At 55.5% G+C, this 26,221-nt stretch overlaps 11 protein-coding genes across 11 annotated transcripts; 6 read left to right on the top strand and 5 right to left on the bottom strand.

The window, feature by feature from the left end:
* Positions 1 to 2,012: 2,012 nt before the first annotated feature.
* Positions 2,013 to 3,479, top strand: CkaCkLH20_01816 (translation regulator gcd7; the record flags this gene model as incomplete). The annotated part of the gene is made up of 3 exons (XM_038884535.1): positions 2,013 to 2,107; positions 2,163 to 3,326; positions 3,380 to 3,479. The coding sequence occupies 3 exons, from the start codon at positions 2,013 to 2,015 to the stop codon at positions 3,477 to 3,479; spliced, it is 1,359 nt and encodes a 452-aa protein (XP_038750235.1).
* A 1,185-nt stretch (positions 3,480 to 4,664) lies between these two features.
* On the top strand, positions 4,665 to 7,232 carry CkaCkLH20_01815 (uncharacterized protein; the record flags this gene model as incomplete). The annotated part of the gene is made up of 1 exon (XM_038884534.1): positions 4,665 to 7,232. The coding sequence occupies one exon, from the start codon at positions 4,665 to 4,667 to the stop codon at positions 7,230 to 7,232; it is 2,568 nt and encodes an 855-aa protein (XP_038750234.1).
* A 448-nt stretch (positions 7,233 to 7,680) lies between these two features.
* Positions 7,681 to 8,467, bottom strand: CkaCkLH20_01814 (n-acetyltransferase complex ard1 subunit; the record flags this gene model as incomplete). Its single annotated transcript, XM_038884533.1, has 2 exons — positions 7,681 to 8,072; positions 8,155 to 8,467. The coding sequence occupies 2 exons, from the start codon at positions 8,465 to 8,467 to the stop codon at positions 7,681 to 7,683; spliced, it is 705 nt and encodes a 234-aa protein (XP_038750233.1).
* Positions 8,468 to 9,786: 1,319 nt separating this feature from the next.
* CkaCkLH20_01813 (3-oxoacyl-(acyl-carrier-protein) reductase) lies at positions 9,787 to 10,690 on the top strand (the record flags this gene model as incomplete). Its single annotated transcript, XM_038884532.1, has 2 exons — positions 9,787 to 9,838; positions 9,894 to 10,690. The coding sequence occupies 2 exons, from the start codon at positions 9,787 to 9,789 to the stop codon at positions 10,688 to 10,690; spliced, it is 849 nt and encodes a 282-aa protein (XP_038750232.1).
* A 186-nt stretch (positions 10,691 to 10,876) lies between these two features.
* On the bottom strand, positions 10,877 to 14,230 carry CkaCkLH20_01812 (uncharacterized protein; the record flags this gene model as incomplete). Its single annotated transcript, XM_038884531.1, has 5 exons — positions 10,877 to 11,347; positions 11,404 to 12,003; positions 12,062 to 13,470; positions 13,552 to 13,988; positions 14,037 to 14,230. 5 exons carry the CDS (start codon positions 14,228 to 14,230, stop codon positions 10,877 to 10,879), a joined length of 3,111 nt encoding a protein of 1,036 aa, XP_038750231.1.
* Positions 14,231 to 16,255: 2,025 nt separating this feature from the next.
* On the top strand, positions 16,256 to 16,741 carry CkaCkLH20_01811 (duf1715 domain-containing protein; the record flags this gene model as incomplete). The annotated part of the gene is made up of 1 exon (XM_038884530.1): positions 16,256 to 16,741. The coding sequence occupies one exon, from the start codon at positions 16,256 to 16,258 to the stop codon at positions 16,739 to 16,741; it is 486 nt and encodes a 161-aa protein (XP_038750230.1).
* Positions 16,742 to 17,050: 309 nt separating this feature from the next.
* CkaCkLH20_01810 (nadh-ubiquinone oxidoreductase kda subunit) lies at positions 17,051 to 17,798 on the bottom strand (the record flags this gene model as incomplete). Its single annotated transcript, XM_038884529.1, has 2 exons — positions 17,051 to 17,572; positions 17,733 to 17,798. The coding sequence occupies 2 exons, from the start codon at positions 17,796 to 17,798 to the stop codon at positions 17,051 to 17,053; spliced, it is 588 nt and encodes a 195-aa protein (XP_038750229.1).
* A 475-nt stretch (positions 17,799 to 18,273) lies between these two features.
* CkaCkLH20_01809 (disrupter of telomere silencing protein) lies at positions 18,274 to 19,145 on the bottom strand (the record flags this gene model as incomplete). Its single annotated transcript, XM_038884528.1, has 2 exons — positions 18,274 to 18,716; positions 18,797 to 19,145. The coding sequence occupies 2 exons, from the start codon at positions 19,143 to 19,145 to the stop codon at positions 18,274 to 18,276; spliced, it is 792 nt and encodes a 263-aa protein (XP_038750228.1).
* Positions 19,146 to 20,612: 1,467 nt separating this feature from the next.
* Positions 20,613 to 22,490, top strand: CkaCkLH20_01808 (HET domain-containing protein; the record flags this gene model as incomplete). Its single annotated transcript, XM_038884527.1, has 1 exon — positions 20,613 to 22,490. The coding sequence occupies one exon, from the start codon at positions 20,613 to 20,615 to the stop codon at positions 22,488 to 22,490; it is 1,878 nt and encodes a 625-aa protein (XP_038750227.1).
* Positions 22,491 to 23,314: 824 nt separating this feature from the next.
* CkaCkLH20_01807 (uncharacterized protein) lies at positions 23,315 to 23,758 on the top strand (the record flags this gene model as incomplete). Its single annotated transcript, XM_038884526.1, has 4 exons — positions 23,315 to 23,341; positions 23,402 to 23,451; positions 23,537 to 23,576; positions 23,669 to 23,758. The coding sequence occupies 4 exons, from the start codon at positions 23,315 to 23,317 to the stop codon at positions 23,756 to 23,758; spliced, it is 207 nt and encodes a 68-aa protein (XP_038750226.1).
* Positions 23,759 to 24,477: 719 nt separating this feature from the next.
* On the bottom strand, positions 24,478 to 25,868 carry CkaCkLH20_01806 (uncharacterized protein; the record flags this gene model as incomplete). The annotated part of the gene is made up of 2 exons (XM_038884525.1): positions 24,478 to 25,271; positions 25,340 to 25,868. The coding sequence occupies 2 exons, from the start codon at positions 25,866 to 25,868 to the stop codon at positions 24,478 to 24,480; spliced, it is 1,323 nt and encodes a 440-aa protein (XP_038750225.1).
* Positions 25,869 to 26,221: the final 353 nt, after the last annotated feature.

Raw genomic sequence — 26,221 nt, 5'->3', positions numbered from 1 at the left:
CGAGTGTTGTCTGCTGCCGTGCTGTGCTGTGCTGGACTTGGACTACCTTAGACACCTAGGGTCGTGGGAGGGGAGAAAGTAGAGAGGGATTGTCGGGTTGTCGGGACTTCGCAGTGTAGAGGTGGCCGGGGGGTAGTGGTTGAGATGGACGGCAACTTTTTTCTGATTGGAGGTGTCAACGACTGACAAGAGCGACCGATCTGTTTCGTCAGGTCGTTCTGTGGACTTCAGACTGTGGATATAATTGACTGGAAGCCGCAGTAGGCAAGCGGGTGCAAGGTGCGAAGGGGGGAGGGATGAGCGATGGAGGAGCTCTCAACACTCTGCAAGTCTGCTGGGTCGGGCTGGGCCGGTGTGGTGATCATTTGCGAGCAACAAGTATCTCCCGGCGAAATTTGGGCGAGACGGTACTCGAGCGACCACTTCCCAGGTGCCGCTTGTGCTGTGCTGATGCTGATGCTGGTGCTTTTTGCAGGTGCAGGTGCTGCTACCGGGGGTTACACTGCTTCTTGACCCTGGCCCTTTCCCTTGTGGGGGATCACACTGGAATGAAGAGATGGCCCTGCTGGAGGTTCACGTGTCGAGTCGCCGCGAATCCGGCGTCCTTTTTGGGAGACTGCCATTTGCTCTCCCGGTCGGTGATTGAGTGGACTCCGTATCGATTTTTGGGGTCAGCAAACCATCAAACAGCAGGGATGACCAGCTGCCGCCAAGCGGCGACGTAATTCATCAGAGGTGTCGATAAAACCGACGGGGCGACCCGGAGTTTCTAGACTCAGAATTTGGCTCTGCGGACACTTCTGCGGCAGTGGTTGGTACAGGTCTCGGGCAGGGCTTCTTCTTTGAGTTGGCCCTCGATAAAATTTCAAGGGTTCTCGGCGACCGTCTCTGATCTGATTGCACATATCCATCAGCCGATTCCCGAGCAATTCTGGTCGACATGTGCTCTTTCATGTGAAGAGCAAACTCCACTTTTGACATTGTCGTTGAGGTGTTTGATTGAAAAGAAGCAGGGTATGAATCGGGAACCGCAGAATCGAGTTGCAGTATCGATCCACGCCTCGTATCCGTGTTCCTTTGCCGTTCAGTCATTCGTTGGGTCGCACGAGTCCTCAGCTCAGGGTTTTTAAATCGGATTTATCACAAGGGTCTCTGACTAAACACATCCTCAACTCATTAGTTAAAACTGGCTCTCAAGAAGCATTCCTGACATTTGCTATGGTAGCTGTCATGAAGAGTCGCGGAGGAACTTCAATACCATGAACATGGACAGTTTGTAAGATTTCTTACTTTTTCTCAATTCATCAATGGCCAATGGCCAGGACGCCTACATACTATTAAACGGCTTCTAGCTATGCGGTAATTGAGATCTTCCATGTTCATAGTATCTCAACTTACGTCTGATTTGCTCTGGATGCACCTTTTTGGCCCCGGAAAGACGACATTTATCGGCCATCTAAATGGACAAGCCAACACCCTAACGCATCACTGGCAGGATCACTGGCAGCTTGCTTCAAACCCCAACGTCATTTTGCAGTGATGGAGGGGCTGCTCTCAGTGGAGAGGGTTCAAGAAGGTGTGATTGGAAATCCTTCGGGGCCTCAGCACGGGCTGCGTCGGGCCGACATATGCGCGACCAGTCAGAGTCGCCCACTGACACCAGCTGCCCCAAGGGCCGCCCAAATTTACTGGAGCTGCTGATGCCCCTCGAATTTTTTGGTGCGACAGGGATAGTCTCCATTGTACCTCTCTTTCGAGCTTCAATGTTGAGTCACAGTCGTTTGCGCACAATTTCCAATTCACCACCCAACCTGAGCCAAGCCAGATAACCGGCCATTGACTTGTGTACTGCGCGCCCTGAAACATTTCAAAGATTTCTTCCGCCCTTCTGAGCAATCTTCTGCGACTTCGGCTCTCCGGCGGACTACCCTAGCCATCTCGCATCTCGCGACAGCCCCGCGATTCCTCCCCGTCCTCGGCCCTTTCCACCACCCGACTTCCACATACCGAAAATGGCTACCGTGAAGCCCAACGCGGGGGACCTCGAGCGGTATCTCAAATCGTTCAAGGGCAAGCCTTTGGAAGCTTCAATTGACAGTCTCATTTCGTACGTCACCATACTCGTCCAGCCTTACCATCGTCGGCTAACCCTCGGAATGCAGTCTCTTGAAGCGAAGACAGATCCAGGGCTCCGAGCTCTGCGCCGTCGCGACCGCGCATATTCTCCTCCAAGTCGTCGCAAAGTCAAAATGGTCCGACGTCGACCAGCTTCTGGAAAAGGTCCAGCAGATCGGATTGCGCCTCATCGCCGCCCAGCCCAAAGAGCTTGTGGTCGGTAACATTGTAAGACGAGTATTAGGTCTTATCCGAGATGAGGCGGCCGAGGACAGAAACGAAGACGCAAGCGAGACGGCTACCGATGCGGGAACTACTCCGACGACAGCTGTTCCTGATCCCTCCAAACTCGAGCACCAGTGGCCTCCCTCCACTTATACAAAGCAGGATGCAGGGTCTGACTACATCTCAAGCGGCCCGAGACCGGTCCGTCCCGGTGCTCTCACGGCTACAAGCTCCTTCCACGTCTCCAAGTCTCTATTCTCGCTGCTCGAAGCCTCTCCGCCAGCGGATGCCAGCGCAATCATGGCTGGTTCGCCTTTTGGCAAGGACTCCGGCGCTTCGACCCCTCTGCGTGGGCTGTCGACTAAGGTTCACGCTCTCAGGTCAGAGGTCATCGAGGGTATTGAGGAGCTCAAGGACGAGATCAGCCAAGTCGATGACCAGATTGCCGCGGCCGCTGATGTCCAGATCCACCCCGGAGACTACGTTCTCGTCCATCAGCCCTCGGCTACCGTTCAGAAGTTCGTCTTGCGCGCCGCCACCAGAAGAAAGTTCACCGTCTTCATTGCGTCCGAGCCGGCCCGCGACTCCAAGGAGGTTCCATACGCATCATTCAGGAAGAAGCTTAGTGCGGCAGGCATCAGCTCGATCAGCATTCAGAACGACGGTATGATGGCCTACATGCCACGTATCAACAAAGTCATTCTGGGCGCCAGAGCTGTCCTGGCAAACGGAGGCATCCTTACCGACGCGGGAGCCGGCGTCATCGCGCGTGCGGCCAGGGAGCAGGGCAACCCTGTTATTATCCTCAGTGGTGTCTACAAGCTTTGCCCAGAGAGCTACTTCGACGAGGAGAGCCTTGTGGAATGGGGCAGCTCCATGAACCGTGTGAGCTTCGCGGACGGTGCCATGGTGAATGGTGTCGATGTACGGAGCGCTGTCAGCGAGTTCGTGCCTCCGGAGCTGCTCGACACCTACATCACCAATCTGTAAGTGACAGCCAAGCTCTTGCGTGAAGCAAAACAGCTAACCATCCCCACAGTGGTGCGCACTCTCGTAACCATCTGTCTACTATCATCGCAGATCATTACAAGCCGGAAGATGTCGACTTCCATCTCTGGAGCACTGAGGCTGACCGATGATATCGGACACGCCCGTAATCGCAAGAACGCCTTGCACCTAATCCTGCCGGGACGCGACAGCGGTGTCCGCGGCCCTGGTAGTGATTCGTGGCCCAAAGACGAAACCGAAGAAACTTTTGGGAACCTGACCAGTCATCAACATGAACAGGCGTGGCATGCATAACCTGGCTCTGTACAATACGCTAATCATCGGTTTGGGCATATCACTGCTGCGTATGGTAGCCCTCTGGCCGTTCTAGGGCTAGGGCCGGTTGGTTCGGCAGCACGGCGTTGGGTCGGAGCATTACAGTTAAAAGGTCGGCGTTCCAACGGCGTGGAAGACCCACTGGAGAGGAGGGGCATTGGCTGGGGTTTGGGGCTTGATCGTTGTGTGCAAGGCCACTTTGGCTGTTCAGTCATACCGAGTGAGTGGGCTTGGAAGGATGGGCTGCTGCCTTTCCCGTCCGCAGGGGGGCCGCGTCAGCAGCATGCAGCGAGGCTTCTCGAAACTGGGGCTTCGAGGTGAAAACACAATTGGGCGGTGACATCTTCTTCTGGCTTTTTTGCGAACAACGCGTCCTCTTCGCAAGGTAGTTTTTACTGGGAATAAGGTACAGCTGCGCCTGTCAAGGGCAGGGGTGTCCCATAACCAAGCTTGATGCTTATCTTTACCTGGCATGGGCTCGGCCGCGCCGCTTTGGCTCCCGAGAGGCGGGGTCCCCTCCTTCACTGGTTGTCAGTGATGAACGGTGGTTCGCGGTTTGAGAATTCGTTGGACGTCGTAAGGCTACGCGAACGGGGGGACCTGAAAGGCAGCTGCTATGATGTCCTTGTCCAGTAAGGTTCGCTAGGCCGAGCGGGAAAGCATGGGGGGGCTTGGGATGGACGAATATTGGAAGCAGGACGACGTGGAGGATTGAGTCAACGGAGTTTAGCCCATAGCCATAGCCCAGCCAGCCCAGCTCGTCAAAAATGCCATATGATCCCACCACCTTGCCGATGTGCCGGTGATTTCTTGATCTTTTCTTGTCCTACCAGCCCTCGCCGATTTTTCACCATCTTTTCATTCAATCTTTTTGCACTGACTACTGACAATCAGACCGATAATCACCAGGCGAAATTCCGTCCCATCTGCGAGTCATAGCTTCACCAAGCTCTCATCACAGCAATTACAACCCCACCACCACCACCAAAACGTCATCGCGAATGGCCATGCGACAAGCAGACCCGGACATCGACGACGTCCCACCTCCGCCCTACTCCGAGACCGACATTTACTCAACCGCTGGTCGCACTGCCAGCTCCTCCAACAACGCGTCGAACTCACCACGCGTCCCATCCGACGATGCCGCATCCAGAGTCTCGTCTCACGCTTCGTCTCACAGCGAAGTCATCTACACCCCGCCGCTGACGCCCCGCACCACCGGCAGCACTCAACCACACGCTCACCACGACTCGACCTCCAGCGCCAGCATTGCAAACAACGCACCGTCTACAGTTCCTACGGCGTACGCGGACTTTGCAGCTGCCTATTTCGAGTCCCGCCCTCCGCCATCAACCCTCTCCCCGCGCGAACAACTCGTCCATACAATCGCCGTCACATCTGCCACCACGCCAAATGACGTCCCTTACACCCCAACCTGGGCCGCACGCGATGTCACCCAGCAGGACTGGGCGACCTTCATCAATGTCCTGATTCCCCACCACGCTGCCGCCCGCAACGAAGCCGTCATCAACCGCAAGCTGCAGGCCGAAGAGGAAGCCCTCGCTGCGGCCGCCGCAGCCTCCAGCGGGAACAGCGTCAGCGGGCAGAGTACGACGAACAGCAGCAGCCATGCGTCCGCACAACTAGACCAGATCCGCACCGACCCGGAAACCGACCCCAGCGCGGCCGCTGCGAGTGGAGGGGGAGGTCTGAGGAGAGAAGACGCGGAAGGCGTCGTCGCACAATGGAACGAGGGCTTCTTCCGCCCGCGGGGTATGCTCGTCAAACTCGCCCCCGAGGTAGAGCAACTGCGGATGCCCGGCGCGTGGGATCAATCTTTCGATCGGAACGTCGAGAGTCCCGCCTCAGCTGGGCCGGGAGGTCCAACGCCGTTCTCTGCACATCCCCATCAGGGACCTGTGCCGCAGCCTCCGCCCTCCGCATCGCGAGGCTGGAATTTCGCCGGGATCAGGATCGACGAGGACGGCATCTCGATCGGTGACCGATTCGTGGCCGATGTCAATGGCGTCAGGATGGGTAACTTCATCGTGGACGAGAGAGGCGTCAGGTTCGGGAACAGCAGCAACGATAGCAACGTCGCTACGCCCCGCGGACAACCTTACGCAGGTCAGCCGTGGCATCCACCCCCGGGCCCCGTACCAATATTCGGACCCGGGCCCGGACCGTTTCCACCGGTACCGCATGCTCCACCACTGGGACCTCCGCCAGACCATCCTCTCTTCCACGGTCACCGAGGCGGGGCTCATGGCCACGATCGCGGTCGTGGTCGCGGTCGCGGCCGCCCGCACGGGAGATACCCCTCCGACCACCGCTCCTCATCCTCATCCTCCTCGTCCTCCGCCTCGTCGACCGACTCCAGCGATTCAACGTCCTCTATCGGCTCCCTGCCCGACTACGAAGACCTGTACCCGACACAGCTACCAGTATACAAACAGCGCGTGATAGGCTGGCTCTCGCATCCAGACCAGCCAGTCACCAAAGCCGACGTCGCTCAACTGCGTTCTGAAATCCGTTCCGCGAAATCAGCCGCCCGGGAACAAGCGCGAGACCCAACTGCCGCTTCTTCTTCATCTTCAGCCGCGCCTCCGATCGACGAGAAAGCTCTCAAGGCGGAGATCAAAGCCCTCATGCAAGACTGGCGCAAACTCAAACGCCAACAGCGCTCCGTTCGCAAGGAGAAGCGTCGTGAGCGGCGCGCGAAGAGGCGCGAGGAGAAGAGGGAACGCAGAGAGCAGAAAAGGGAGCGCAGAGAACAGAGGAGAGAACACAGGGAGCAGAGGAGAGAGGGCAGACGGAGTGGCGGCGGCGGCAGAGGCGGTCATCATCACCAACAGGTCACGACCTGGGGCGCGCCCCCGCCGTTCCCGCCTCCGGGGGTACATCCTCATGTACCTCCGCCTCCCGTGTTTCACACGCCTCCGGGGCCGCCGCACATCACGCCTCCTCAACCGCCGGTGATGCACACGCCTCCCATTCCCCATATCCACAACGTCCCGCCCGTCCCGAACATGAACGGCCCGAACAGCTTCAACTGGGGCGCTCCGGGTGGCGGAAGGGGCTTCAGCGGAGGATTCCCGGGAGCTCATCCCTGGGCGGGCGGCTTTGGACGGGGATGGACCGGTCAGGGTCGTGGAGAACCCTTCCATGGTGGTTTCCCTGGTGCGTGGCCTGCCGGCGAACGAGGTGTCGACCCGACGTCCCCCGCCTCGCCACGTACGCCTTCATCTGAATCACTCAACACGGCTATAAAAGAGATGGAAAAGGACATTGCGCAAAAGGTAGAAGAGCTAGATAAGGTTCGTCTCGCTCAGACGACGGAAGAGCTGGAAAACACCTCCGGTAGGGGTAGAGGGAGATGCGGCGGCGGTCGTGGATGGGGCCGCTGGGCCAGGGGCGAGAGCTCGAGCGGCGAGCAGGCTGCGCAGCGGCTTGTTGAGGAGATTGACGAGATATCCAGGAACGTGGAGAAGCTCAGAGTCGAGGCGGACGCCGAGTATGCCAGGGAGCTTGTGGCGGAGGAGGAAAGGAAGGCCAACGGGGGGTGGTGATGCACAGAACGCTCAGCCAGGCCGTAAGTTAGGTGGCTTACGTATGAATAATGTACAAGAGTAGATGGGAGAGAAGGATTACTTCCATGGGTTTTGAAATCACCGTGCCTCGTCTATTTCTTTTTTTGGTCGCCGTGCTATGATGCGCCGTATCCTATCGTAATCGTCAAATCCATGGCACCAAGTGAGGACGTCCGACCTCGCGCCTCCGTAGCCCTCTTTTCGAGTCACTTTTGGTTGCTCCTTCGACTTTTTTCGACACTTCGTACGGCAGACAACTGCCATTGGACCAATACCAGCTGACAGCTGTCAAAAATACCGAGCTCTCGCAGCCCGATGAGGGCACGCTTCCAAGAGCGCATGACATCCTCCCCGTCCCCGTCTACTTTTCATCTGCAGCCTCCTGGCGGTGCCGCGCATCAGAGAATCTCCGGAACAAGCAGTACCCCTAGTTCTTGCTGCTCTCGTTCTTCTCGACGAGCTCGCCGACGCCGAGCCCGCGGCCGACCTTGACCTTGCGCTTCTTGTCCTTGTCGGCGTTGGGGTCGCGGCCGACGTCGCCGACAGCCTCGCCCTCGTCGGCGGCAGCCTCGGAGGCGGCGGCGCCCGCCTCGCCGTCGGCCTCGCGTTCGCGGTCGCGCTCGTCCTGGATCTGCTCGCGGATGTAGCTCAGGTCGAGCTTCATGCAGTAGGCGTCCTCGCCGTCGGCGTAGTACTTGTTCTCGACCTTTTCGTTCTTGAAGCCGAGGGTGTCGCGGTAGAGGTGGATGGCGGCGTTGTTGGAGACGCGGACGTGGAGGGAGACGTATTGGGCGCCGAAGGTCTCGACCATGGCGAGTTCTGCAATGGTGCTGTCAGCGAATATTGTTCGAGAGAGGAGGTGGGATGGTGGGTGTGGAGGAGGGACCGGAAGGAGACGTACGACTTTGACGCATCAGCTTCTCGGCGATACCCAGGCGGCGGTGGGTGCGCATGACACTCAGGGAGGTGATGTGGCCGTGGGCGATGCCGTCGGTGGGCTCCTCCTCCATCTTGGCCAGGACGTAGCCGACGATCTTGGGGTAGTCGTAGGGGGTGCGCTTGGGGCGGGAGACGTCGACGGCGACATAGCTGAGCTGGGGCCACGAGAGGGCGTGGTAGAGGTAGTACTTGAGGAAGTAGTTCTCGGGCAGGTTCTCGAGGTTGGCGTGTTGTATGAGGGGGAGGTCAGAGGACTTGAGGAGGCGGATATCCATGGTGGGCGGTTTTTTTTTTTTCTTCGCTCTCGGGCGGTTCGGAGGGGGAGAAAGGTTCGACGCGGTGACGGAGGTTCGTGTGTGGCTAACTTGGACTTATCGTGGTCCGGTGTGTGGTTAGCTGTTTGCGCGCGAGGCTGAGGTGGGATGGGTTGCGCGTGGTGTGGTGTGTGGATTGGGAATTGGTGGTGGTGAGGAGGTGAACTTTTAGAATGACCCTGGTCCAGTGTCGTTTGGCTGCTGCTGCTGCTGGCGACCCCACTACATCCAGCCCAGGCTCCGAGTGTCGCTCAGTACCCCGCCAATTGCGATTGAGCGCCCTTTGGTGAAGGTAACTTTTTATGTTCAACTGACTCCGTTACTTGCAGTTGTCTCAATTTCGGTCCGTTTATCGTCGTGGATATTCTAGACTTGTATAAGCTTTACCGCTTATCTTGTCTCGGTGTCTACTGTTCCGGCAATTTTTAGCGCCGATTGTGAGCTTCAGCATTGGCAATTGAGGCTTTACAACGGTTGCAATTGCAACTTTTCTTAGGCACTCAAACACTTCTCAATATTCTAAGCTTATTCGTAAACATAGAAAAGCAGTGAATTGCTTTCTATGGTGAAAGGAGAGACGGCATCGCTCACCCAAACCAATGAGTGAACATGCTCTAAGCCGTGCGAGCCATCAAACTCCTCATTCGTATTCATGATGAGTTACATGTCAATGAATGTCTCACCGTTCCATATCCTGCCCTCTCACGATCCTCCTCAGCCCTCTGTGCTGGTCGTACAGAGCCTCTCAGCGCATCAAGCCCTGGCACAGGATTGGCGCGGGAGAATGACGTGGGGGTCCTCCCATCGCAGCGCCGTCCTAGCGGGTTCTGGCCCACCGCGCCGCGGGGCAAGCTCCAGCACTTCCCCCCGTCACGATCCCCGGGCGCCGGGCTAGGGCCAGCTTTTTGCGACAGCGGGGTAGCTTCCCGCGCAGGAGCTTGTCTCGAGGGACACGCCGCACCAGGATCTTTCCTGCCACGACGACGCGTTCCATTGGGCGGTCAGCTCTGTTCACCTCCAGGCCAAGCAAGTCACGAGAACTGCTAGCATTGCCGATTTAGGAGATTGTGTTTTCCCAGGGTTCCAGTTCTTGGGCTGGGTAAGCTGGGGCTTTGGCGTTGCTATAAGAGCTACCCTGTCGTCCCCGTCCGCTTGTGTCGTGATCTGCTAACCATCCTTCTCCGTTTCTCTTCTTCTTCTCTTCTCTCATATTGCAATCATTTGGTGATCCATTGATCTTACGAAATACTTGAAGGAAATACCCGTCCAATATTATAGCAATGTCTCGTTCCCTGGAAGGAAAGCTCGGCATCGTCACCGGCGCCTCTCGAGGTGAGTACTCCCTCATCACCGCCGACTCTTGGAAGTCCCGACTAACAAAACTCAGGCATCGGCGTCGCCATTGCCGAAAACCTCGCCTCCAAGGGCTGCAACCTCATCTTGGGCTACACATCCGCCTCCTCCAAGGCCCCCGCCGAACAAATAGCCAGCGAGCTCCAGACCAAGCACAACATCCAGGTCCTCGCCGTCCAGGCCGACATGGGAACCCCCACCGGCCCCCGCTCCCTCGTCGAGACGTCCAAAGCCCACTTCCAAAAGGACGGCAAGTTCCAAGTCGACATCCTCATCAACAACGCCGGCGTCGCCCAGAACAACCTGCTCCCCTCCATCACCGTCGACCAGTTCGACGTCTCCTACCGCGTCAACGTCCTCGGGCCCCTCCTCCTCGTCCAGGCCCTCCAGCCCTACCTCCCGCAGGACCGCAGCGGCCGCATTGTCAACATGTCCTCCGTCTCCTCCTCGGCCGGCTTCCCCGAGCAGAGCGTCTACGGCGGCACCAAGGCCGCGCTCGAAGCCATGACCCGCACCTGGGCCCGCGAGCTCAGCGAGAACGCCACCGTCAACGCCGTCAACCCGGGACCCGTCCTGACGGAGATGTACGCGGGTAACACGCCCGAGTTCAAGCGCTTCATCAAGGGCTTCATCGAGCACGCGCCGCTGATGCGCGCGAGGAAGGGTATTGACTCGGACGAGCTTGTGGCCGAGGCCGAGGAGGCTGGTGGTCGTCCTGCGTATGTTGGCGAGATTGCTGGTATTGTGGGCATGCTTGTCTCCGCGGAGTCGGCGTGGTGTACCGGCCAGGTTGTGTGTGCCAACGGCGGCATGTTCTTCGGCATGCAGTAGATGGGGTGAGTGATGATATATGAAGGGGCGCGGGTTTTTGCGGTTACGAAATAGACTTAGAATTGATTCCCAATTAGACATTTCATCTTACCATCCAGATGCTCTCTCCAAGCCCAGATGTTGCCTTGAGATGCGAACTAACATTGCTCCGGTTGTACCCAGCTCCTATGAAATCGACTAACAGAACTAATTGAGCTTCTCTTTCCACGCGAAATACTGATGGGGTATATAAATCGCAACAAGCGCCGCCAAAAACGCCCCCAACCCAAAAGCAGACGAAGCATCCGACGTAACTCCGACATAGATGGCCACAATAATGCTGATGCCGATCGATACCGCCAGGATAAGAAAAAGAAAATGCTTCCAGTGAAAAGCCTCATTGACTCGTATACCCCAGCCGATAATAGGTTTCCCGTACACGCCCGGTTCACGGCGCAACGGATACCGCATCTTCTTTGGGAATGTTTTGATCCAGTACATATCGCTGTGTTGAACTGGTCGTGTAAGGTGCCACAGCGGAATCGAAGCAATGGCAACGTCAATCATCGGTACGGGCTCGTATTCGTAGTTTCCCGCCTTCACTTCAGACTCTGGTGGGTACTCCGCGCACTTGAAGTGATTCGGCACAGTTAGTTCCCCGACTGGGACAAGTTGAAACTTGTGTTGTGTTAACTAAAAAGTTCTAGACGCCAAAATTATAGAGAGGAACTCACCCGGACGAAATCGCCGGTATCCATCTGGAAGAAGCTGATTTCAGATACAGATCGAGAAAATCGAAAGATCCATTCCAAGCAGTGAGGAGTCTTCTTTTCCAAAAACGACGATACGCCGCTTAGCACTGCCAGAAGCTTCGCGTGCACTAGGAGCGAAGGTCTCCAGGTCGACTTGTCTCTCGTTATCTGATATTCTTTCAAGATTTGTTGGCAGAGATACTGGTCGTTATGGAAAGGTCGACAGTTAATGTGGATCAGCTCCGGAAGACTCTTCTGGTTAACACACAGTAGCAGATACTGCGGGATCGTTTGCTCGTCTTCTGGAGGTGCCTCGTCCTCAGACCACGACAAGGATGTTGGCTGCGTTGACAGGCTCGATCTGCGCGAGGAAGTTAGTCCAGAGTTCTGCGACGTGACGGAGCGGCTTCTAGCGGTCCCCAGATATGCCGATGGAGGGGGTGACAGGCCGTCCGGGAACTCTGATGGGGCAGAAGCGGCGATGATGTTTGACAGACCGTGACTGGCAAGTCGCTGTCTGAAGCGCTGCAGTCCTCCAGGACTTATCTCTCTAACATCCAAGAACGTGTAGTCGCCACAGTCCTGTCGAAAGTCAGTAATTGAACCATACGATTTGAAGCTACGGCAATTAGCCACTTACACACATGTACCTCACTCTTTCGCAGCCATCTTTCGGGGGTGACCACACGTCGAAAAGCCTAGCAAGAAGCCTGGCCCCTCGAGAAACCACATGAGACCGTTTCGGCTGCGTTTTCTTCGGCTGCGTCCCCTCTGCTGCCTCAGACTTTGGGTAGAGGAAGTCTTGAAAGTTGGCTCTGAAGTCGACTAATGGTTGCCCAGACACAAAGAAGCTTCTGGTCTCTCCCAGACTGATTAGGCTAGCACCAGTGTCGTAACCCTCCTCTTTTCCCTCCCAACCGTCTTCGCTCTGCTCTTCAGCCTCTTCATATTGGCTGTATTCATCTTTGCTCTCTTCGCTCTTTATATCTTCGCTCTTTACGTCTTCTCTCTTTGCGTCTTCTCTCTTTGCGTCTTCTCTCTTTGCGTCTTCTCTCTTTGCGTCTTCTCTCTTTGCATCTTCGCTCTTTGCATCTTCGCTCTGTTCCTCTGTCGTCCGATTGTCTTTTCTCCCTTCATCAGCTTCCCGTATCGCTTGCATGGTGTCGTCTGTATGACTTTTCGAGCTAGCTCCCACGTTACTCAGGTAACGCTCCAGAGTCAGGTCCCGCCCTTCATCTTGAGGTAATTCAACGTGGACCTCTTTTCTTCTCATATCTTGAAACTCCATGTTCTCCCGAATCTTGATCGAAATGAGCGTTCTGTGAGCGCGCGGTCTGAGGAACTCGATCGCTACACCTTGTTTCTGATTCGAGGCCTGAGAACGTAGCGATAGATAGTAGCTCTTGAGCAAGCGACAGTGGTTCCTGACAAAGCGTTTGCCCTCCAGTCGCTGTGCCGCGTTCTTGTACAATGGTTCTAAGAATGGGTCGTTGGCCAACATCTCGGCTATATAACTGACCGCAGCATCTCGGACCTCCCAGCGAACCGACCTTGATCCATCTTGCGATTGGATGTCTTCGTAGCCAGAGATAAGGGATTTTATTTCCTCCTTCTCATCAAAGTTGTCTGCTAGGTGACTGTAGAAGTTCTCGGCTTTAGGCTTCGCGTGATTGGCTTCTTTGAGCATATCCACCTCCTCGTCTTGTGACGACAGCTTGGTAGAAGCCGGGTTTTCGCTGAAAATCTGGCTGCCCGTAGCGAAGCTGTCCATATCGGAGACAAGGTCGGAGACAAGGGACTGTGTTTCATCCCCGTCAAGGGAGACAGATTCGGCTGGTCGGTGCTGTCGGTGGCGGCACCATGCTTTGTCTTTGGGCTTCCTTGTAACAGCGTGTTTGAGGCTGTACATATTGTTGCCTGGTAACGATAGCTTTGTAGAAGCAGGCTGTTCGCCGAAAACCTCGATATCTGTGACAGAGCTGTCGTCACTCTCCATGTCAGATGACCCTGCATTTGCCAGTGACGCAGCAGGAAAACTGCTTGTGGGCTCTGCAGATTGGTTAGTCTTATTCAAAAGTCTCAATGTTTCTTCATTTTTCTGGGCGATGATCCGTTGTGATCGCATCATACGGTCTACTATGGCTCCCAAGAAATCGCGGTCGAAGTATGGAACGTTTAGTGGCGGGCGGAGTATCTTGTACGGTTCGCTCTCGCTTACTTCGGTGACCTCAATAAGTTGCCGCCCGGGTACATACCATGACGCAATGTACTTCTGTCTCGTGGTGATTAGGATCGATCCGTTGGAGTCCGGAAATGACATCTGCGTATCGTTGACGTCGTCAACGATCAAGAGCCACGGCTCTCGAAACTCCGTTGCCAGCCAAGAGTTCACGAGCGCAGAGATGTCGGCTGTCGGATTGTCATATCCGGGGATACCGAATTGTTTCGCAATAGACCGATATGAGTTTCTATACAGCACATCGTCGCTCGCAGACACCCAAAATATCTTTACATCGGGGCATGCAGTTTGCAACCAGTCGGCGTAGTTGCGCGCAATCTCGGTTTTCCTATCTCTCGTTAGTTCCTGTAAGTGGACTTCTTAGTATGCACATTACCCTGTATCAGGTTCGCCATAAAGTGCCACCTGTGAATGCGGTTTAGAAACCTGCTGTTGCCCTTGCACGTGTCCCAAGAGCCGTCTGACTTGATCAAGGACCTGCGTTTTGGAGCGGGGCAGGAGCTTGAGGCCATTGTGAGACCCATTGATAACTTCATTCTGGGCGGGATCCATTTCGTGCTTCATGTCCATTTCTTCCTGATTCGATATCAGGAAATCGTCTGTGTGTGGCATGGATGGGAAAGATTCATCCTTTTCAGGCCGACGCATGAAGTCCGGATCTGGGCTCGAAACGGCCATTTCTAAAACCATTAGAATGAAGATGAAAATTGTTACAGAAAGCCTACCTGTTGAGAGAGCTGTTGGTTTTCCCGTCTTTACAAATAGATCCAACAGTGCCGCTGTCGTTGAAGCCGCAGTGGCAGCTGCATACCGCTGCCAAGTCTTATTCCAGTGCCCGTCGGCGTAGTCACAAACACCCTTGACAAGGACATAAGGAAGCTCGTTCAATATCCCCATCTCAATCGTATCAAAAGCAATGAGATCATGCTCTTTCGCCGCCTTGTCACGTACCGAGCCTGACTTGAATACAAAATCAGACAATCCCACACGTCCACAGAACACTTGAAATTCTGATGCTTGTACAACATCTTTTTGGTCCTCTTTTAACAGGCGTTTTCTTGGCACTAGACGGGCTGGTTCACAGTGGAGCTCATCGCATGAGGCCCTTCTTGCCTCTTCGCAGGTGTGGTTTGTGCTGCAAGTGCAGTCATGGGCATCCCGATGTATGTGAAGGTATTCGGACTCGAAAAGACGATCCTCTTGTGATGGAGGCCTGCTAAGGGTTTGATCTCTTTGGCGAGCCTCAAGTTGAACCTGATGTAGGATCTGACCGGCTCGTTGCTGCAGGCTTCTGCGACCATGATGTGTTTCCAGAGTCGCTAGAGCAGAACGAATTTTCCGATTTGGCTTCCAATGGACATTTTCAGCAAGAAGTGCTGAGAAAAGCCCGGCAAAATCGAGCATCGCAACATCCTTGCTGATGATCACATCCCCGAGTAGAATTTCAGAATCAGTGCCAGCTCTTGGCAGTCCACCACAAATGCCAGTCAGAACGATGAAATTGATTCTGGTGAAACTCAGGAGCAAGCCTTTTGCTGCGTTTGATTTGTCGTAATGATTTAAGCTTTTGAGGCGAAGTAGAATAGCATTGTGCTTTCCAATGCGACCGAGAGTGTAAGTGTTGTTGTCTCCTGGGGCTTTCTCCAGTTTTTCTCATCCCATATCTCGTCGAATGTAAGAGCGACGGCGTCGAACTCGAGGGGCAGGGTACAGACGATGGCGATTTCAAAATCCTCGCGCCGAGAGGGTCGGCGAGCCATGTTTGGATTGGCGAGTGTTCGTTGCGGTCAGATACTTCTGGCGCAGGTGCTGGGGTGATGATGTAGAAAGGTGAAGATTTCATCGACGTCAGCCTATTCGTGCTCATATCTGTCGAAATCAGGCTGGCGCTTCGACCGTGAAGTCCATTGGCTCAACACAGCCGCTCACGTGTTCAACCACTTGGCTGCGGCTGTTGCCTTGATCTTCTGCATGTAATCCCTCTTCCGATCGCCTTGCATGTCGTTCCATAACGAAGCCGTCCTACTGGCCCAACATGTAGAGCCATTGCGGTTGCTGACGACCCTGAACGTGACAACTTTGTACAGTCAGAGTTGTTCTCCAGACTTCTCATTTGAGGAACAGAACCAGCATATCGTGAAAAGAGTTGTTTCTCATCGGAAAGCGCTTAATGACTTCATGAACTCGAGGTTCTGGTTGCAACTGAAGTAGGGTGTTGATCCCAGCCGTGGCTTCACCAAAGTACTGCTTGGTGTGGGAAGCGCAGAACTCGACTCTCGACACCAGAACGAGGACAATCTATTCATGGAGCGATCTGCAGCATAACCAATGAGATTCTCCAATGATTTGGGGGTAATCGACGTTTTGTGTAGTCCATGCTGTGGTGTGGTGAAGTTGAAAAACTGACGGGCAAAAAAAGTCGCTGAGTCAAACTCACTCAAAATTTGCCCCGCTAACATTTGAAATCGCCCCTCCATCAACTTCACCACCATTCGGCCTCAGCACAGCAACATTCAGCACAACATAACTCACAATATCTCTCCTCAAATCTTGTTCTCAACAACCTTCTACTCATAAATCCAAAACAAAACAGTCATGGACTCGGACCCCTTCGACGACGTCCTCAACCTCGAGGAGCAATTCTTCACCGAGGGCTACCGCCAGGGCACCGAAGACGGCATCCTCGCCGGCAAGATCGAGGGCCGCTCCGTCGGCCTCGCCAAGGGCTACGAGAAGTTCCTCGAGAGCGGCCGCGTCCACGGCCGCGCCGTCGTCTGGGCCAACAGGCTCTCGCTCCCGCAAAAGACCAATGCCGTACCCGCAGACCAGCAGCAGCTCAAGACGTGCTCCCTGCCGCCCCTCGCGCCCAACGCCAGGCTCGAGAAGAACGTCACCGCGGCTTTCGCGCTCGTCGAGCCCGACACGCTGGCCAAGGAGAACAACGACGACGCGGTCAACGACTTTGACGACAGGTTCAAGAGGGCCCAGGGCAAGGTCAAGATCGTGGAGAGGATGACGGGGGAGACGTCTACTTCCAAGGAGGCGGCTGAGGGGGCCAAGGCGGAGGCGAAGGAGGTTTGAAAGGCGTTTTCTGGTTATGGCATGGGCGGCGTTTGTTGAATGCATGGGCTCTTTGGTTGCATGGGATGGTTAGAGGGTGCTGAGATACCCAAATGAAGTAGCACTGCGAGGCTGCGAGAAGCTCTTGAACGGACTTGGAAGCTTGAGAAAACGTTTAATGAAATCTAGTGTTCTTCATATCTACAGCCGCCCCTCATACAGAAAACCATCGTCCCAAACCGCTCAAGAGAACGTCCTGCAGGGGTAACTATCCACTCCGTTAGCAAACCACACACGCACCCACACGTCACCCACAGAGACAAGAAAAACTCACCCGTCGCCGTAAGACTGGTCCTCGTTGACCTTGTACTTGTGCACATCCCACTTCCCGCTCTTCAAGTCGTGTCCGCTGGGCGTGGGGGGAAGCCCGTTGGTGAAGAGCGTCTCCTTGCTCGCCTCGACGGCCCGGGCGGCGTTCTTCTCGAGGTAGGGCGCCAGGCCCGAGGCCTTGGCCTCCGCCTGTGCGGCGACGAGGGCCTTCTCGCCGGCCTCGCCGATGAGCTCGACGCGGGGGTTCGCGGCGGAGCCGACGGACAGCAGGCTGACGACGTCGGCCTGGTTGACGACGCTCAGGGCCGGGTAGTTGCGGCGGGCGTCGCGCTTCCAGTACGGGTTGTCGGCGATGTCGCCCGCGGGGACGGTGACGGGGTCGTCGTAGGTGAGGGGGTCGCGGGCGCCGGGCGCCGGGTTGCGGAAGGTCGGGTTCAAGGGCACGCCGGTGGAGCGGTTGGGGTCGATGGAGAGGGAGCGGCGGATGCGTTCCCAGATGCCGGTGGACTGGAGGGTGTGTTTCTGCGAGGGGACGGTGATGTCAGCTACTGGATCGTGGTTACGGGGAGCGCCAATTGCGTCGTCTGTCGGGAGAGGAGGAGGAGGGTTGGCGATGTGGAGGATGGTGGTTTGCGTAGCTTCGTCGCTAGATGGCCAATTGAGGCCGCGTGGGTGGTCGTACCTTGGAGATCTCCACAACTCCGCCTGCCGCAGCTGTCGCAGCCTTCGCAACTGCCTTGGAGGCCATATTGGCGACGTCGTGGGGTGAGAGGGGAGGGGAGTTTTCGGTCGGTCGTTGATGGGCGAGCTTGAATGTTGGATGTGATCCGGCACCCGAGTCGAGAGCGGGCTCCAGTTTCTGGCAGGGCCGGGTAGCCGGGGTTTAGCCGGTCGAAGCAATAGCCGTGCTTCAATTTGCAACCCGACTTTCAGAGCAGTATCCACTTCACCTCTTCTGCGAAACTGCAACGCTGGAATTTCCGGGGGTGGTTCAATGGCATTTTTGGCGTTCGGCGTGCATCGCCAAACCTTGATGGCGATACTGAGGCTGAGGCGAAGCGGACAAGGTGCATTTGGAAAGGCACAAGACCAACGCCAGTCAAATCAATTCCCAACTACCTTGCAAAAACACACAAAATATCGTCCCATATCCATTCCCCGTCTTTTCGGCTGAAAAGCCCGATTTCCCAGCACAAGATTATACTTACAGTGCAGTCCTATAATTACTCGTCCTTCTTCTCATCCTTCTTCTCGGCCTCATCAGCGGCATCCTCCTTCTCGTCGTCCTTGGCATCTCCGTTGGCCGGCTCCTCCTTAGCATCGGCGGCAGCGGTCTCGGCAGCAGGCTCAGCATCGGCGCCGCCCTCCTCGACGAGCGCCTTGACGACTTCGACGGTGGCAGCCGGGCCACCGGGCTCAGCGGCGAGGACCTTACCGGACTTGTCGACGACGAAGACACCACGTTGGGTGCCCTTGGGGTGCTTCTTGAAGCCAATGGCTCCGATGAGGGTGGCCTTGGGGTCGCAGAGCAACGGGTAAGGCAGCTTCTGCTTCGTCTTGAAAGTGGTATTGGCCTTGGGCGAGTCCGTGGACAGGCCGTAGATGGCCAGGCCCGTCTTGGTGAGCGGCTCGTAGGAGTCCCTGAAGAGACAGGCTTGCGTAGTGCCTGAATATTACGTCTGTATTAGCACGTTGATCGGGCCCAATGCGGTAGTACCGAGCAGACATCAAGTGTCGGATACTCACAGCCGGGGGTCGAGGCCTTGGGGTAGGTAAAGAGGACAACTCCGGCCTTGCTCTTGTCGACGAGCTCCTTCAGAGTAGTCTTTTCGCCGTCGTTGTCCTCGATCTCGCCGCCGAAGCCGTCGAGGTTGATTGTCTCGCCCTTGGTCGCCTTGACCTTCTTGTCGGAGCCATTGGCAGCGACGGGCTTCTCGGCGGGCTTCTCGGGCTCTTCGGCGGCAGGCTTGGCGGGCTTTCCCTTGACAGCCTCCTTGACCTTGCCAGCGGCCTTCGCGACCTTGGATGAGGCCTTCTTGGGGGCAGGAGCCGGAGCGGGCTCGGGGGCCTTGCGCTTGCGGAGCTCGACGGGCATTGCGTCTTGCGTCTGTTCTACAGATGATATGGGATGGGCGGATGCTTGCCGCAAGGATACACGGAGAATCGCTCGTGATGTGCGACTCGGGGGTTTGTGATGCGCTGATGATGCGACCCAGATGCGATGGACAACTCTGGTGAAATTGCAACGAAATGGGAGGGGGTTACGGGAGTAGAGGGAAGTTGAGAGGTAAACAGGAGGTTGAAGAGGACGTCCTCGGGAGGAGCCAATCACAAGACGCGATGGGGAGAGCTTCAGCCGGGACCAGGGGGCTGATGCGATGCAGATGCACAGCGGTGCGGATGAGGTGCTGGTGCCGGTGCTGCTGCTGGTGCTTGGTGCTTGGTGCTTGGTGCTTCTGGTGCAGCAGTTTGCGCGCGGTGCGGTGCGGGCACCCAGACCACGGGCGGGTACATCGACATCGTGCCTTAGTTGCCGTTCCACCTGAAGCTCGGACTTTTTCTGGTGGAATTATTAAGCTCAAGATGGTCTGGAAAGTAAGGTAATATTATGTACATCCCATCGTACCGTAGGTGCTGCGCGCGGCTCGGAAAGATCAACAAGTTGTAGCCGGTGGGTGATTGTGTGGATTCTATTGGCTGACTGGCTGGCTGGGCAAAGTCAGAGAGAGGTGTTGCTGTGAAGTGGTTGCTTCTTCCTGGAATCTGCGTGTCTGAGAAACGGCAATGGCAGACGGGGAAAATGGTGGAAACCCCAAGTCCAGGTGCAAGCAAGTGGTTCGTGCTTTCGTTTTCGTGCCTTCGGCTGTTTCCCTGCCGCCGACTTCTCAACGCTCCTTCTTCTCCCTGCTATTACTGCGGTACACCCCGGCCTAAGCTTTTGGGCAGTGGCCGTGCGTTCCCTCGAGCGCACGTTCTGGCGCCGTCACAGGCGGGCTTGTGTGGGGGAACGGGAACACCAGCTGGCTGGGCTTGAGGTACTTACCATAAGTACCTACACCTCTCGTCAGTTTGGTTTGTGTCGTCTCCGTCATGGATAACCATCGAGATCATGTTGATATATTGTCTTTACCAAGTGGATATGAACAGGATTTTCTCATCGCGAAGTTGTCCAAGATGCCTCCTACTACGGTCATCCAGAGGCAGGCTGTGCTTATGCCCTACTGACCTGCATCGCTTCGTGGGTCTGCTGCCTCCATCCTCATGCACCTTCCTCTACACTAGAACATTACAAGACGACCCAGCTAATACCTGCTTACTACCTTAGGTATGATTGCTATTCGCCAGCCGTCTTTCCAATGTTGGTTTCCACATTCCGTTCTCAACTCGAAAACGATGTAGGGCTATCACGATCCTATCCCCTCCCCTCCCACTCATCGTCTTCTTCCTACACGTATTCGGCATCAGTCGTCGAGCAACGGAAGGCGGGCCCACTTTCTGTGCTCTGTGTCTCATTTGACACCATCATCTTCTACCCGTTCTGCGTCTCAAGATCACGGCACTCATGTGGCTCATCAACGTCAATACTCTCAAGCTGGAGGAGCACTTCAACCCCGACGTTCCATATGCCGTGCTCTCCCACACCTGGGGCACTGAGGAAGTTTCCTTTCAGGAATTCAAAAATTCCGATGAGGCCGTTTGGAGCAAAAAGAGGGAAGGATTTCGCAAGATTTTTGAGACGTGCCGACTGGCCAGTCTCCTAGGCCTACACTATGCATGGGTCGACACCTGCTGCATCGACAAGACGTCGAGTGCCGAACTCTCCGAGGCTATCAACTCCATGTTCCAATGGTACCAGTCCTCGAGAATCTGCTTTGTCTATCTCGCCGACATGCACGACACTGCCCACTCATATACTTTTTATGAGAACTTGAAGGCCTGCCGGTGGTTCACCCGCGGCTGGACTCTCCAGGAGCTTATTGCACCCAAGATGGTTACTTTTTACAACTCTTCTTGGAAGCTGCTAGGAAATAAGCAAACCCTGGCCAGACAGTTAACCTGGATAACGGGCATCGATCGTGCCGTGTTAAGCAACAAGGTCTCTTTGGCTGAGATCCCCGTCGGGACTCGCATGTCGTGGGCTGCGAAACGACAGACAACCCGCCTTGAAGACTCGGCATACTGCCTACTTGGGCTTTTCGAGATCAATATGCCATTGCTTTATGGGGAAGGCACCAACGCCTTTGCTCGGTTGCAGTCAGAGATTCTTCAAGAAACGAACGATCTATCGCTCCTAGCTTGGACGTCAGACACCACGGACCCCGAGCGGCTTCAGCTGTACAGCGGCGTGCTCGCAACATCTCCAGACCAGTTCGTCGTCTGCTCGAACCTCGAGATAATCAGTACTCAGCAGCTCATTAGCGATGCCGAAATTCTTGTGCGAAAATCTTACTTGCAACTTTCGGCCGAATTACACGCTCGACAGTTCGCCTCTCACGAGACAGAAACCGCCGACCACAGCGAATATGTGCTGTCTCTTTGTTGCAGGCAAAAGCATGGAACGCCGCCTACGCGGACTTGGATATGCATGGGCCTGTCCAAAGTACCATCTGGTTACATACGTCACAAACCATGGATGCTCGTCGAGCGATGGGGAGACAACGACTGGTCATACGATAAGAAGGCCAAACCATTAAAGCTTCTACGACATATTGGTTTGGTGGGTTCGAACAAGCTCCAGGATGCCAGATTCAAGCGCGCCGTATTCGTTCGACTGGACAGCAACCTCGGAGGCCAACAGAATCCCGACCCGACCTTGACGGCGATACCAGACACTCTATGGGATGGCCTACACGGTGTGTTTCTGGACAAAGACGGCGCACAGTTCCCATCCTCTCCCTACCTCGTTCAAATCACGCTGCCCCATCACACCTCGACGGCGAAGCTGCTGCTCGTGTCACTGATTTCGAGAGCGCAATCCAAATCCCCCGAACGCTGGGCTATGCTGCTGAGCGACTACCAAGATCCGATAGGGAAGGCCTTCTGGGCCCAGCTGGGTGACTGGGACCAGTCCTCGACACTACGGAGTCGCTTGCCCATGGCCATGCTGTCCAAAATGACACGGTCGAGGCAGCTATCGATCGCATCCGCGGATCAGGCAGTGTTTCCTGAACCCGCGGAAGGTGTTGCGACGCCCGCGAGACCAGCTTCGCGCACACTTCAGATATCTGAACACCGTCGTATTACTGCGACGATTAGCATTGTGCCGAACGATGCGGGCGACGAAGCATGTAGCATTATAGTGTCCATCCAAGACGTTGATGCAAGACTTCACGGCGAGTCTCAGATAGCAGCGACGAACGGAGCCACAGGGGTCCTCGAGAACCTCTTTGGTCCCCGTTCGCGATCTTTCCTCCGGTCCGCAAGGTGGAGCACTATATAGGTCCGATTAGCGACGAACCTTGCAACAACAGCCAGGTGAGATGGCCGAGCGGTCTAAGGCGCTAGCTTCAGGTGCTAGTCAAGAAATTGGCGTGGGTTCGAATCCCACTCTCATCAATACGTTTTTGCCGTTTGTCGCAGTGACTTTTTGTGTTTTGGTGATTTTTGGCGTGGGCGTGAAGTTTGAGAGAGTTTGCTGAAGATTTTTGGTGGTAAGTTGTGATATTTGGCGGCGTGGGGCCGTGCGCCCTCACGAGTGAAGCGGCATCTCAACTACGAAATCAGGCGCTAACTTAGACATTGATAACCCAGTTCTGATTGACTGATGTAGATGCGTGTTGGACTGCCTCTACATTATATAAAAGTGCCTGAGTGATCTTCCCACCAGGATAACCTGCAGTAAACTAGACGATGTGGTGAATGAACTTCAGAGTAACCACTCGTGTAAGTGCTCAACGCCAATCCTGAACTTCACACCATCAAGAACCATCACACTCGACAACTCCCACAAACGGAACCTGGGTCACGACTCAAAACATCCAAAAACCAAACCCATATCTCTATAATCGTGTCATCATCCCGATTCCCTACCACCTCACTCAGAGACAAAACATCCCAACTCCCTGGACTCTGCGTACGCATGAGAGATATCCAGCAGGCAACCCCGATACCCACATAACCTCGCTCCCCACGCCGCCCGCCGCCGCCACTACAACTCCCAAGTCCCACCTCAAATCAGCTCATCCGCACAGCTCACTCACTTACACCCACCCACCCACCAACAACAGGAGAATGAAGTGAGCGGGCGAGAAGCACACATTCACGATGCGCAAAGGAAACCTGACGCCAAAGGTAAGTCCCGTCACTACCATCATCATGTGTTTGTCACAGATGCTAACGTTCAATTGCCAGACGATAACCGCCCCCTTGGCGGCCTTCACCATGGCCTGCCTCCTCTTCGCGTAGGTCCCGACCTCACTTGTCCAGCTTCGTCGGAGATCGCATGGCACTCACGGGCCCGGGGGGTAGTAGCTAACTTTATGACAGATATACCCGCTCGTCGATCCGCTCCGCGCGCGACCAAGCCGTACGTCCGCCTCAACCATCCCGCTTCACACTTCAAAACCCCAATGCCATTTTCTTCATTCTGTACCTTACTCAAGCTGACCACATCCCTAGAGATACGGCCAAGGACACGGCCAGCACCAGGGCCACATCAACAGCGGCGGCGGCAGACCCACGCCTCCAGACTCAAACTCCTCTGCATGAGCGCGTCGCAGTCAGGAGTACCGGCATGTTGTCCCGTCACTTGAGGAAAGCCGTTGGGACACGTACCAGAGACGCGAAAAGGCCGCGGACAGAGCCGAGCTGAAAAACGCCGGCTCATTCATGTAATTCGTACTGTTGTGTACTATACCCCCTCCTCACACGCGCCGCTAATCACCTCTGCGAGCGCCATCGCAATGATACTGAGAAAAAACTTTGCGTTGTATTTTCGCTGGTGTTTGTGTGTTCCCCCCTAGATACTCCGCGCCCGAACATGTTTATGCTACAAAGAGATTTGCCGCCCCGAGAAATACGATCCGTTTTGCCATGCATCGTTTGGCCATCGTAGTAGACGTTGTAGAAAATGAAAGCGCTCTCCGTTGTGGGTTTGTGGTGCTTGAATGCTGGATAAAGTGCGAGAAAGATGGAAGGTGTTCGGCGTCTCCTTGCGAGAGGAGAGCCGCGGTGTGTGTGCCATTTCGTGACCTGAATCGAGTTTGTCTATAACCTGACGACCAAAGTTAAGGGTATCTGGAAAAATCCCATCCCCGTTTCCTAATCTCAACAGCTCTTTTCTTCTCTCCTCCACTTGCTATACCGCACATGGTTATCTTGTTAATTTGTCTCTGCCATCCTGTCCTCTCTTCTTAGCAAGTTCGTCGTTTGTGTGTCGACACGCGATCGACTTCGCTGAAAATATGACTTGAAATCCATAACGAGAATCATGGATCGCGGTCCCTCTCTTGCTTTCTCCTGCCCTCATCCCTGGCGTGATTCAATTGCTTCATCACGAACTCGTACGTCAACATCGTCACCGTCGCGGCCGGCACCGCTCGCATCATGTTAGTGCCCATACCAGCGTAGAATGCCCTCCATCCTTCCTCTTTGAGAATCGTCCGGAAGGTGCTAACCACGCCGCGATACTTTGGTGATATCGGCTGTTGCTTCTGGGCTTCGTCTCCCAGCATCGAAGCAGGGACCTTGATGCCCAAGCCCTGTAGGTACTCTGCTCCAGCGACCGGTCTTCTCTGCGTCTGCAGCCTCGTCCGGATAACCTCGTGCGGGTACGTCGCGCTGCTCGCCATGATCTTCGACAATATCGAAGCGCCCAGGATCCCTACCCACTCTGACTGCTGCCCATCGTCGTGCTTGGGCTCGCCCATGCCTTGGCCGGTGAACTTGGTCTTAAGGTACTCGTACGCAGGGAACTGAACAGCCACGTGGGTCAGGCCTAGCAGTGCTGGTGTGAGGCCCGAATAAAAAGACAGCACGCCTTCCGAGGTGTACATCTTGCGCGCCGCATCCACCGTCGAGTTATAGTGCCAGTTGCTGTGCAACGTCGGTCTCGAAGTCGGTGTGTTAGACGACTTCGGGAACTGCGTGTAGTGCTTGCCTGGATCATGCGCGACGCTCTGCGACATCAGGCGAGTTTTGATAACCCAGATGGGGTTCGTGACAATGGTACTGCTAGCACCGGCTATGATGGATGACCAAAAGTTGATGAAGACGGCATTTTCTGTCACGATTGTCAGCCGAGTTGTCTCCTTGAAACTCCCCCCACTCTTGTTTCTTCTCTGGTCTTACCATGACGCTGCTTCATCCAATCCTTGCTCTTGTTATAGACGGTAAACCAAACAGCCCAGGTGGGCAGATATCCCAGCACTATCGGACCGAGTCCCCTATACATGCCGCGGATACCTTCTTCCTTCCAAATAACACCGGCCGTGCCAAGCAGACCGTTGTACAGCTTGGGGTGTCCGACGTGCCTGCCCTTGGTGACAGGGTTGAAGCCGCCCTGGGCTTGCAGCTTGGTCTTGATGACATCGAGTGGGCAGGTTACGACGCCTGAAGTGAATCCTCCCACTGCGCCAGCAAGGGCGTTGAACTGCGAGTCGGAGGCGCCGGCTGCCCATCTTTCGAAGAGTGTGATCGTTGTGGCCGGCATGGCAGCGGTAGCCTGCTCTATGGAGGCTACGGCCGCTGCGCGGACCGGTGCTGGGTAGGCTCGCGAGCTGCTGTAGTTGGGATATGTCGAAGTCGGATACGGCCCATATTCTTCGTCTGGTGGGTGCGGTGCGCCTCGTGGAGGGTCGTGGTGTTGGTCGTGAGACATCCCCTTTCGCTTCTGAGCTCGATCGGCGGTCAAAAGGGCGGGCGGTGGACTAATTTCGGGTTTGGGTAGATAGAAGAAAAGCGCGGCGGTGTTCCGGAGGTTGTTCGCTATCGGAGAAGCTGGACGAAAAAAAGGCAGTCCAAATATCTGGGAGCTGGTCAAGCAGGCGGGGATGTTTCTGGGATCAGAACTCGTAGTATGTCGTTCGTCGTCTTTCGTTTGTATGTGTTGCGTATATAATGCACCTGTCGGTCAGGTATGTCTCGTGCTGATCGTTGGTGGGCGTTCCCAAGTGTCCCGGTATGCGGGGAACGCTCCCACGCCGCCGTGACACTGAGCGACTAGCGGTTATC

This window comes from Colletotrichum karsti (genome assembly GCF_011947395.1).
Source record: "Colletotrichum karsti strain CkLH20 chromosome Unknown Scaffold4, whole genome shotgun sequence".
In the NCBI taxonomy this organism is placed as follows: domain Eukaryota; kingdom Fungi; phylum Ascomycota; class Sordariomycetes; order Glomerellales; family Glomerellaceae; genus Colletotrichum; species Colletotrichum karsti.
This window is presented reverse-complemented; position numbering and strand designations above follow the sequence as displayed.